The sequence below is a fragment of the Typopeltis vanoorti genome, chromosome 21 (assembly GCF_054136105.1).
Source record: "Typopeltis vanoorti isolate ZY-2024b chromosome 21, IOZ_Tvanoo_1.0, whole genome shotgun sequence".
NCBI lineage: Eukaryota > Metazoa > Arthropoda > Arachnida > Uropygi > Thelyphonidae > Typopeltis > Typopeltis vanoorti.
In genome coordinates, this window is record NC_143569.1 from 71,662,996 (window position 1) to 71,675,966 (window position 12,971).

A 12,971-nucleotide genomic window follows, 5' to 3' on the forward strand; every position below is an offset into this window, starting at 1 on the left:
CCTAGTGTCAACCCTGTAACTACCTCTCAACAGTTTAAAAGTCTCAATCATATCACCTCTCCTTCTTCTATCCACCAAACTCTGCAGTCCACATTCCCTCAGAACAAAAATGATAAATTTCTGTTAGAAATGATTTTCAATAACCAGGTTCCTATTTTTCAAATTGTGGAAAAAAAAAACCATAAATATCCTAATACTGAACAAAGTTGGAATCATATATTGTGTTAAATCAAGGAATAAGTTTTCTAATATAATTTTCAATTTTATTCAAGTTTGATTCTAGAATTTATTACAAGTAATAACTTCTTTATAAAGGAACAGTCTAGCAACATGGACATCAGAACTTCTCATAAAGTGAGATATCCACAAACAAATCTGGACATTGCATGTTATCCAGCAAGAAATCAACAAAGTCAATATTTTATACATTTCAAAAGTTATGTATCTACACATAAAAGTATAAAAATACATCCATAAAATTTAAAAAATGTACTGAGAACTCAATGAATTTTGTAGCATTGCACAGTATAAAAGCAACAAATTTCTCAAATACAAATTCATGGACAACAGCATTTTAACTTATTAATGAAAGCTGTGGTAATTCTCTGCTTTACAAGTTTCCATCATAAGCAACATCAGGTACTTGTATGAGTATAATAATAGTATACAAGTTATGAAAAAACAACATTACTGAAAGATTTACATGGATGTCATATCTAGAATTTATGCAATGTGCCATTAACAACAAGGAACATGATTCAATATAAGCACTGCTTAAGGATTGACATCTATTACTTCTTTATTTCAAAAGTTGCTAGTCATGATGGATAAAGACAAGTGTTTGAGTGTTTGTAATTTCTCTGGGTGCCTATATTTGTATGTTTCTTTTCTTGTTCTTTTTTTTTTCTCTTTCACTAATATTGTCAATAATCTCATTACTTCTCAGAATGATTTTAAAAAGTGAAAAACTGGGAAGGGTAATGTGGATCAAATTTTAATATATAGAAATGTCAGCATATGTGAGATTCAGTAAGAAAGTAGATTTAGACATAAACTGATTGGAAAGAGTTACTAAGAAAAAGATTTGGGTTATAATGTCAATGATTGCACTAATATTGGATCATAGTTATTCATCTAGATTTTTTTAATGGATGCCAAGAGATGTTCAGAGAAAATTTTCCAAATGCATAAAAGAACCGTACTGTAATAGTTATCAGATTTAGCTGATTACCTGAATGTACTATCAGGAAAGAGACAACTTAATTGAAGTTTGCAGATTATATAACAGAGGCATTCTGATGGATTTCACTAAGTCAGGGCCTGCTGGAGGAAATAAAAAGCTACTGAAGAAAAAAGTGTCATAGGACTTCATTTAAATAGTTCATTTTTTACCATTGAAATGGAGAATATATATAAAATGGTCTTGAAAACTGTTATGAATGTAGATGTATATAGTTTTTAAGAATGAATTAGATAATTCATTCTTGTGGTAAATCATATCACATCACATAGACTGTGGTAAATCATATCAAATGGATAGTTATAAGCAGTTACCTTATTAATTGCTATCATTGATTAGTATCAAGATGTGGACCACATTACAACTTAGTTAAAACTGCTTTATTAGCAGTAAAATCTCAACCACTTTCCCATATTTTGTAGTTTACTTTTTTCAGGAGAATTATAAAACTAATAATAATAACGAGAGTTTACTAATTGCATATTAACAGTAAAGAAATGATTGGTTAAATACAATAGCATTGCTTAAAGGCATAATGTGCACCATATCTGTGTGCTTAAGATTTTTGATAAATGAGGAGACCAAATTTGATTTAAAATAATACCATGTTTTTGTTACATTGGGTAGTAATGTAACATTCCAAAAGCTTTGAATTCTGTTGGAAGAACTATTTCCACCAGATTCTATCATACTCTTTACAGAAAATACATTTTTCCAGTTTCAAGAAAAATATTCTGAACAGGAGAAGGCTTAGCAATGGCTCATCACTTTCTCCACTTCTAAAAAAATTATTCATGGGAGTCCCATTTTAAAAGTTAAAACCAAAAATATGGCTCTGCTACACTGATAGTGTTTTCATCATCTGGCCAGGATCCAAAAAAACAAATAAAGGAATTTGAGTTATCTAAACAACCCACATCCTTGCATAAATTTCTCTGGAATTGGAAAATAGGTCTCTGCCATTTCTATACATCCTCCTGGAGGTCTCAGAGCAAGATAAACTCACTCATTCTGTATACAGAAAATCAGTGCATAGCAGAAGAACTTCCATGCTGCATCTTACCACTGCCCCACACCAAAAATAGGAATAATTGCTATATACCCTATATCACTCTGTGATACAAGGTATACAACATCTCTTATAGCACAAAGAAAAGGAACCAAGAATTTAAATACCTATCACAAAATGGATATATATACATATAAAAAGCAATGAACCCTAAAACAGTCTTTCAAAGAAACTACCAATAACCAGAACTGGAGACTACAAAGGAGCAGTAACCCTTTTTTATATTCAACATATAACAAAATAAAATTTGAAACAAGAAATAAAAGTAGCCTTCACTCCTCTCACAATTCCCCTCTTAAAACGCGGTGTTTATAAAATCCACTGTTTTTGCACCATATGCTATGCAGGAAAAAACACATGAATCTGGGCAGATCATATGTCTAAACATCAAAGATGTGAAAAAGAAAACAAATCCTTCCATACAACAAATGAAAGCCATTAAGTACTTGGTAGCAAAAAGAAATGTCCTACACTGATCACAACAGGAAATTTCGAGTAATCAAGCACATATCTTGGATATGATGCACAATTATGACTTTAGGTATAATACCTCTTGAATAACAGTTTACCTTGCATTTCTTATTAAACCATTTACCATCAGATTGAATGTAGTAAATGTTTCTCTCTCTCTCTTTTTTTTTGTCCTTATTGTAATTTTTTTGAAGTATACTACAAATTAAACAAAACCAGTGAAGATTTTACAGCTAATAAACCAGTTTTATTTATAATCATAATGTGGTCTACATACTAACATGAATTGTATGTCCAAATGATGGAAGTTATATAATAACTTTTTGGTAGCATGTTGGTTCAAATTTCCTTGTGAAATAGGTGATTATGAATGTCTTTAGATAGTGCATGAATTTCACCACCTACCATGAGACCACTACCCTGCTTAGTGGATCGAGAAAGTTCCATATGGACACACACACACACACACATAAAAAAAAAAAAAATCACTGAATATGTTATTTAATCATTAAGTTAATTTAGGTGACAAAGTTGATTATTAATATGTAGCTAATTCTGTTGAATATGTCAATTTTGTTAATTATTAAATTAAATATATTATTGGTTATTAACATTTAATCATTAAACAGTGTAAGTAAATAGAAGCAAAGAAATATAGTCTGATAGTGTGTAAGCACAAGCCAGCCTGTTTATTTACATATATTGGTTTCTTCAGACCACTGATGATAATGATGAATATATGTTTTTTAATGGCTAGCATTGAGTTACCTCCAATCATGAAATATATTAAACTGGGTATCATTAAGTGTACTTCAGTATATAGTAAGGATTTTCATTCATACCTGTTGCAATCCCAGATGTTATGATATCCTGGCAGGATGAAATAATATCAGTTAGTTTATTTATGAATAATTGTACTTGTTGCACAGCATTCAATATTTTACTTAATATACATAAATTAATAAAAAAATAAGTACACCATATTTTAAGTAAAAGGTTGTTGTTAGAAATTTATATTATAAATAAAAGATATAGTTTTAAATATATTTATAACTTTTACTGTAAGAGAGCAAATGTAGTTGAAATTAGCTCCTTCACCCTTTGTAAAATCAAAACTTCTAAAATTTGACCAAATAATACAGTGGTTATCAGGATTAATACAAATAAAGCTGTCAAAATTTATATAAGCGCTTACATAGCTTAATCAATTTCAACAAAGCTTTTTTGGTTGGAAGACCAGGGTGGATTAGCAGACCATATGCTTGTCACTCTTCGTGAAGCAAGGAGAAAATCCACTGCTTTAAAAGAAGTAGCTTATAAAGTGAAAGACTATTTTGGGAACTAATGTCTGTATTACAGAATACTTCCAATTTAAACAAATCTGGCTAAAAGAAACTGCCAAATCTTAGAGACTTTGACTTTTAACAAAAAGAACAGTAAAATCAGCCACCCATGATTGCAGTCAGGACACAAACTTAAGTATTTCCTACCTTTGTATTTTCTTTATTGTGCACCAATGTGATTGTTGTAATCTTGAACATGCCTCAAATAAAATACTTCTTTTACCTATTGTGATCTGATAAGCCATTAACTATCAAAGTAATATGGATATTGTTTCAACGTAGCAGTTTGTATTAAAAACAATGATTAGCAACTTTTCTTGTCTCTGTAGATGTAATGATGTTCTTTATTGGAAAGACTATGGTTTGAATTCCATCTAAGAGGAAAAAAAACAAAAAAACATAAGGGTTTTTCATCTGATCTCATATGGAGGTGATAGCATTTTCACTGCTAGAACTCAGATATCTTTTCCTGAAAAACAGATGAACTGGCCAAAGAATATGCACTTTGATAGACATAGCAGATATTAACTGCCTATAAGATTCCAAATTACTCAATCATAACATACTATTGGACATGATACATAAAGGCAGATAGAGTGGAATTATCAACGTTTAAAATCAGAGTATAATTTTGCAAATGTATTCATTATCATCCTCCAGAAATATCTGCACCAAAGTTATGCAAGAGCATTGTAAGGAATAATTTTGTATTAAGCTAATTTCAAGCCCAATATTTCTACTTATTTTACCGAAAGGTGAAAAATAAGTGACTAGTATATGTAGATATGATATGAAATATTATTTGATTGACTGATTCAAGTGAGAAAATGTACTGTCTTACTTTTTTAAACTACAGTTTATGAAGCGCTGATATAACACATTATTTGTGAAATTTAACCATCATTATTTTTAAGCTTAGTGTTCAACAGACCTGGTTTTTTATATATATATATATATATATATGGGTGTGGGTGTGTATATATGTGCGCGCGCGCACACACACACACACACACACTCACAACTTTAGTGGCTTAAAAACCACATAACACTATATTACACAACATGATTAGACAAGTTGTTTTGTATCTACATATCAGAATCACATAAAAGAATCTCTTGAGGTGTGAAGATTTGTGTGCTTGAACTACAAATAGTTCACTCATTTTGCTAAGCACTTTGCTTATAAGTGATTTTCCAGCACCACAAGATCAACAAATAACATTTATTAGATCTGTGTTCACTTTGGCACAGAGCTAAATTAACAAAACATTATACCAATTGTTGTCAATATTCTAAGGTGTTACTCTTCTTTTTGAATTGTAACTTTTCTTGCTGTAAAGTTTCGGAAGTCTACTATCAAAACAGTGATGTTATCCACAGATCCACGGTAATAAGCTTGAAGAGCAATACTTTTGGCTCCAAAATGTGTTTCATTAAGATGTTCTCGAACATAAGAAACAGCTTCTTCATTAGTAAATGCATCCCATAATCCATCTGTTGCAAGTATCATAAACTGTGGATTAATGTCATCGATATTAAATGTTAAGATGTCAGGTTCTGCAATGACCAAATTCCGATCCTTAAGTGGAAAATCCCCTAATGCTCGAGATGTTGCAAGAATTCCTGCTACTCTCCATACTCCATTGAAAGTGATAAATCCACCAGCCTTTTTGATTCGTCTATGTTCCTTGAGCTACATGGAAGATAAATTCATGATAAAGTTAATTTAAATTATATAAATTATTTTGCTAGTTTGAGAATAAAATTAAATATCATTTATTAATTAATTAAAACAATTGTGCTGATATAAAAATTAAAAGTTACAATGTGAAGTGCTTAGATACTTATGCATTATTCACCAAAATTGTAACAATGTTACAATTTTGGTGAAACACAAAGTGCTTCGGGTGAGTAGTCCAAGTATTGTTTGTTATTCTTAGTGGATACAACTGTGTATATCTTCTAAACTGCTATCTATCTTTTATCTGTGAATGATTTTTAGTTTTGTTTAGAGTTTCTATATTCTTTTAAGCTTCAGAGCTTCAAAGTATTTGTCAGCTAATCTTAATCTCAAATTTAATTGCTATTCCATTATATTACTCATTATGCTGGAAATGAAGGGATTAAAGATTACTAGTTTAATCTGTTATCTACACTTTTATTAAACCCATAAACCTATTCCCCCCCCCCTTCATAAATTCGTATTTTTAAAATATTAACATTAAATATTTACATTTCCAACCTGGTTGGCTGAGTGGATAGCATATCCTCTCTCCATCCAACAGAGAATGGATTCAAATCCCACTGCAGACATGAATGTTTGTGATATCCTGCTTACTGAAAGCACAAAGTGGCTTGGAAGAAGTTTCATGTTTGGTCTCTAACAGTAGAATTTTTGGAATATCCATAGCCCATCCACAAGTACTAAATGTGCTATAGATTTACAGCCCTTTTTGGGAAAGGGGGTGGGTCACATTAAAAAAAAAAATTCCTAATGCATTCAAGTTGTAACTACAACCATACTCGAATCTCCAAAGTGTGTCTATGATGTTCAATTCCTTGAAAGGTTGAAACTCAAACCTATGTTTACTATTGGCTTATTGCTGGTGGCTAAAGAAATTTTCACAATCCTTCTTGATTCAATATAACCCATAAGTAATTATCAGGCAACGAGACCCAATGCGATATCTGTCATTCAGCTTTTGTTCGAGTGGTGCAGACAGCCATATTGTTGGACCTCAAACAAATAATTCAATATGCAATGCTTCATAGTGATCATGATTGGCAATTAATGATCATCATATTCGATCAAGTCTTCATATTACATTACACATGAAAAATAATACATAGCAAACACTTAAAGATACCAAGAAATTATATTAGATACTTGGTTTAATCCATTATCCAAGTGTAAGCAAACAAAGTTTGCACCTGAAGTATCTTTCAGGACTGGGGCAACTTGTGGCAAAGGTGGTATGAGTTCACGTCACTTGCCTTAGTATCCCATAATGCAAAGCACATCTCCTTGCAGACATGTATAATGCTATGCATTATGGGAAGGGTCACTACCCAGACCAGTTTCGACCTTTATTGAGGTCTCATCAGTGGGAGCCAGATCCAGAGGTGGGATACCAAGATTGAAGTGATGCAGAGGTCATATTTTCCTATATGAGTTGCCAAAAGGTGTCAGACCTTATTATTAAAATACTCTGGATTAGAGATAGATAGTTGTTGCAAGTTTTTCACTTGGTTATATTATAAATTAAAGATACCAAGAAATTATATACTTGGTTTAATCCATTATCCAAGTGTAAGCAAATAAAGTTTGTGCCCGAAGTATCTTTCAGGACTGGGGCAACTCGTGGCAAAGGTGGTATGAGTTCACATCACTTGCCTTAGTATCCCATAATGCAAAGCACATCTCCTTGCAGATATGTATAATGCTATGCATTATGGGAAGGGTCACTACCCAGACCAGTTTCGACTTTTATTGAGGTCTCATTCAGTGGGCGCCAGAACCCAGAGGTGGGATACCAAGGTTGAAGTGATCCTTCCCATAATGCATAGCATTATACATGTCTGTAAGGAGATGTGCTTTGCATTATGGGATACTAAGGCAAGTGATGTGAACTCATACCACCTTTGCCATGAGTTGCCCCAGTCTTGAAAGATACTTCAGTCACAAATTTTGTTTGCTTATTTCAGGAAAGCTAAGTAGCTTTCCTACATGAGAAAATTATGGGAAGATGCAGAAGATAACATAAAAATTGAAATGCAGATATTCCAAATATGGATAATTACTTTGAAGTATCTAACAATAGAATAACAAGCAAATATATAACCAAAAGGAAAACAATGAGTATATTTCATCACCAGAGATGAAAATGCTATTAGAAACCTGAAATGTGGATAGATAACTGGAGAAGGTGTCTGCCCAAAATTACTTAAATATTATTATTATTGCACCCTCCATGGAGTCAGCAGACTCACCGTGGGCAGTTCATTCAACTGACAACATATATATCATACTGACTCTTAAAATCCTTAACAGTCCTTGCATTAACAACACATTCTGGTAGTGTGTTCCATTCACTGATGATTTTCCATGTAAAAAATCTACTCCTTGAATTTCATATTGAAAAGAATAACATGTAAGAAAGTTTTAAAGCGAATAAAAGTTGAGCAGCTCTCAGATGTGAACTGTAGACTAAAATACACAAAGATTATTGAAGAAAAAATGAAAGAGTTTGAGAACAGGAATTGGAGATTCACTGGCAAACTCTGAAAAAAACATTGATTGATTCTACCAGAGAGGCATGTGGTGAGGTTGTCTGTAAGGATAAAAAAATCAGAACTCCCTGGTGGACACAGGAAGTTAAAGAAGCAGTGAAGGAAAAGAAGAAAGCATATCAAAAGTTTCTGTCAAATAAGTCAGCTTGTGCTCTTAGAGAATATAGAGACAAATGCAAGAATGCTAAACACTGTGTAAAACTAGCTAAACAAAAGTCATGGGAGGACTTTGGCAAGAATATAGAAAATAAATATCAAGAAGGTGGTAAAATATTCTGGAGGTTGTTGAAGAAACTTAAGAATGGAGGAAAGACTGCTGTAAAAGGAATTAGAGATGATAAAGGTGACATGAAAACGGGAGAAAAAGATATCCTTGAAGTATGGAGTAATTACTTTGAAAAACTGCTAAATGAAACAAGCAGTGATGACAGCACAGTGGTAAAAAACAATGACCAGGCATGCAGTCAGAAATACATATCCATATTTGAAGTAGAAAAAGCCATCAAAGGCCTGAAATGTGGAAAGGCAGCAGGAGTAGATGATATTTGACCAGAAATGCTGAAGTATGGTGGTATAAAAGTCTTACAGTGGCTGCATTTCATAGTTCAGAAAGCCTGGACAGAAGGACGAATTCCCGATGATTGGAGTAGAGCTCTAATAGTACCTATATATAAAAAGGGAAATAAAACTGAATGTGAGAATCACAGAGGTATTTCCCTACTGAGTGTTCCTGGCAAGATTTATGCAAGCATACTTGAGAAACGGTTAAGAAGAACTGTGGAAGAAAAGCTTGGTGAAGAACAAGCTGGATTCAGGCCAAACAGAGGCTGTCAGGATCAGATCTTCACTTTACGACAAACAGTCGAGAAAGCATGGGAATATAACAAAGATCTGTATTTAAGTTTTGTCGATTTGGAAAAGGCATATGACAAGGTGCCAAGAGAGAAGCTAATACGCTGCAGTTATATGGTGTCAATGGAGCATTATATCAAGCAATACTTAGTCTTTATTTGAGTTGTAAGTCAGCAGTTAGAATTGAAGGAAGTACAGGAAGATGGTTTAATGTTAAATCTGGTGTGATACAAGGATGTACATTATCCCCTCTCTTATTCATTATCTATATGGATCACATTATGAAGGAAAGTGGTATTAAACATGATATCAGAATTGGAGATGTTAATATCAGCTCTTTGCTTTATGCAGACGATGTTATACTTTTAAATAAATCCACTACAAGTCTGCAAGATTCTCTGACTAAATTGAATAGCTGTTGTAATAGATATGTTATGAAGGTCAGCAATAAAAAGACAAAGACAATGAAAATAGGCAGAATCATTGAAAATGTCAACTGTGTTGTGAATGGAGTTTTACTTGTGGAACAAGTAAAACATTTCAGCTATTTAGGCACGATTTTTAGTGAAGATGGTAAATTAAATATAGAAATAGACAACAGAATCAGCAAAGCTGGTATGGTGGGAAGTCAATTGAATAAATTTATATGGAATAAGAAAGAAATTAGTCGGAACACTAAATTAGCTGTATACAAGACAGTGTTCAAACCAGTTTTAACTTATGGATCTGAGAGCTGGGTCAGAAGTAAAACACTTGACCAAAGACTGGAGACCACAGATATGAGAGTCCTGAGAAAGATTATAGGCATGAACAGATGGCATCAATGGCAATATCATATTAAAAATGAGGATATTAGGAAAGAACTTGACATTGTCAGCATCCAGGAATGTGTTAGCAGAGCTAATCTCAGGTGGTATGGTCACTTAAACAGAATGGGCGAGGAAAGATTAGCAATAGAAGTGTTCTCTGCCAGGTTGGCAGCAAAACGACCCAAAGGAAGACCAAGATATAGGTGGATTGATACAGTACAAAGTGCTTTAGATGATAGAAATATAAGATCTGATAATGTTGAAGTCTTGACAAGTAACAGACTGATTTGGAGGAAAATTGTAGATAGGAAATTAATAATGATGTAATTTTTTTCATGTAGTACTATCATATCCTGTACACCCCTTGAGGGTACATGGCAGGAATTTGATGATGATGAAAATCTACTCCTCACACCCCCTCTTCACCACACTCTTACATAACTTCCAGGGATGGCATCTGTTTTTTCCCTTCTGGTCTACTTTTTTTATAATCCCATCAAATCCTCTCACTAACTTAAATGTCTCTATCATACCTCCTATCCACCAAACTCTGCAATCCACATTTCTTCAACCTCTCTCTCGACCCTCTCTAATGTTTCCACATCACGCCGCAAACCAGATGACCAAATTTAAGCACAACAGTCCAAGTGTGGTCTCACCAATGCTTTATACCAGCGTTTTCCAAACTATGTTCTTTGGAACACCGGTGTTCCGCACAAAGTGAATAAGTGTTCCATGAAAAATTATCAAAATTAATATGAGCCTGGAATGGTTTTAAATGCTGCGACAAGTTTAAACATGTTTGAAAATCAGCACTCCTCACCTTATGTGTGGATTGTGCTATTAAGGCTAGAGCACGTAGGCCTTGACTCGGCCACCTGCGGTTGTCAACACCTCTGAGCGCAAGTGAAGTATGGAGGTATCTATTCTAAGAAACGTGTGGTCACAAGCAAGGTCAATGCAATGCGTTACGGCCCCGGCATGCCTGTAGTGTGTGCTGTCGTATTTCTGCAATGTGTTACGGCCCCGGCATGCCTGTAGTGTGTGCTGTCGTATTTTTGCAATGCCATACAGCCTGCTGCAGTGATAGTGTGCGCTTAGCTTTACATTGAATACGAGACTGATGATACTCGACTCTAACCAAGGTGTTCCGTTAAAATTTCAGGATTTGTGAAGTGTTCCATCGTAGGAAAAGTTTGAGAAACCCTGCTTTATACAGTGGCACAACTACTTTCTTATCCTTACATGCTAGAGTACTTATCATAGCAGCACTATGCTCTCTAACCTTCAGTCTACTGTCAAGCATCACTCTCATCCACTTCCTACAGTATGCAATCATCAATATAGTACACAGCCTTATATTTCTGCATAAGATGGTTCAAAATGCAACACCTTGCACTTATTAATATTAAAACTACAACCTCAAATATGAAGGAATATAAGTTCTATAGTACTTAACACTACATAATTCAGATCAAATGCTACTGATTGGAGAATTATAGAAATACTTATGCAAACACACTTGAGATTAGAAAATATTTTAAGGATAAAATTAGTGAACAAGGTGGGTTTGGATCTAAATGGAGAGCCAAAACCAGATTTATGACATATAGTAATGAAATCATGGGGATTTGGTCACAAAGTCTTGTTACCCATAGTGTGTGAAATGGGTAAATACAAATCATCTGGCATATGTTCTAATTACTTGTGGAAGTGAGGGTTTTCTTTTGATCAAATGCTACATTTCATGACTGACAACTATATATGGCAAATAACCTTACCATGTTTGAAATAATCTGGAACATGCATCCTTTATATGAAGTAAGTTCCTGTTGAGTAATGCTTGAATAAACATAGGATGAGCGGATGCAATTTTCCTATTTTTCTGCATTGTTGACTGAACAATTTTGAATTCTGAGTGTCTCTTACACATTGATTTCACTGGTGATCTCACAATGACCTCCTCGACTTGTCTACACTGCTTTCCTCTTGAAATCCTACTACTTCTTGGTTTATCCATTACATTTCTAATGCTAAAGAGTTTCTTCTTCCACTGCAAGTGCATTTGGTTTGGTGGAGGATCTCATCAGCTCACAGTCCTTTCACTCTCTTTCCTGTTTGGCATATAACCACTGACAATAACATTCTTAAATACTGTATAGTAAATTTAGTTTAATCCTTATTCCAAGTGTGAGCAAACAAAGTTTGCGCCTGAAAGTATCTTCAGGACTGGGGTAAGGTGGTACAACACCAGGGCACTCCTTGCAAAGGTGGAGCAAGCTACCAACACTCCTATCTCAGTATCTCCCATAATGCAAAACACATCTCCTTGCGGATATGTCTAATGTTATGCATTAAGGAAAGGGCCACAACCCAGACTAGTTTCGACCTTTATTGAGGTCTCTTCAGTGGAAGCCAGGCCCGAGTGGAGAAACCAGGCAGAAGCATTAGCAGGTCATCTCTACCTATAGGAGTTGCCAAATGGCATGCCACCCTTTTTTTTAATAAATTACTCTGGATTTAGAGAAAGATGTTGAAAGTTTATTTTTCACTTGGTTAGAGTATAATAAATTTAGTTTAATCCTTTATCCAACTGTGAGCAAACAAAGTTTGCACCTGAAAGTATCTACAGGACTGGGGTAAGGTGGTACAACACCAGGGCACTCCTTGCAAATTAAAAAAAAGGGTAGCACACCATTTGGCAACTCCTATAGGTAGAGATGACCTGCTAATGCTTCTGCCTGGTTTCTCCACTCGGGCCTGGCTCCCACTGAAGAGACCTCAATAAAGGTCGAAACTAGTCTGGGTTGTGGCCCTTCCCTTAATGCATAACATTAGACATATCCGCAATGAGATGTGTTTTGCATTATGGGAGATACTGAGATAGGAGTGTTGGT

At 34.2% G+C, this 12,971-nt stretch overlaps 1 protein-coding gene across 1 annotated transcript in view; it reads right to left on the reverse strand.

Moving 5' to 3' along the window:
• Positions 1 to 241: 241 nt before the first annotated feature.
• LOC150094963 (protein phosphatase 1L) overlaps positions 242 to 12,971 on the reverse strand; it is a 150,183-nt gene continuing 137,453 nt past the window's right edge. Inside the window, exon 4 of the mRNA XM_090411582.1 lies at positions 242 to 5,816. Coding sequence (XP_090267708.1) covers positions 5,424 to 5,816 — 393 coding nt within the window. The 3' untranslated portion in view covers positions 242 to 5,423. The remainder of the gene's footprint in view (positions 5,817 to 12,971) is intronic.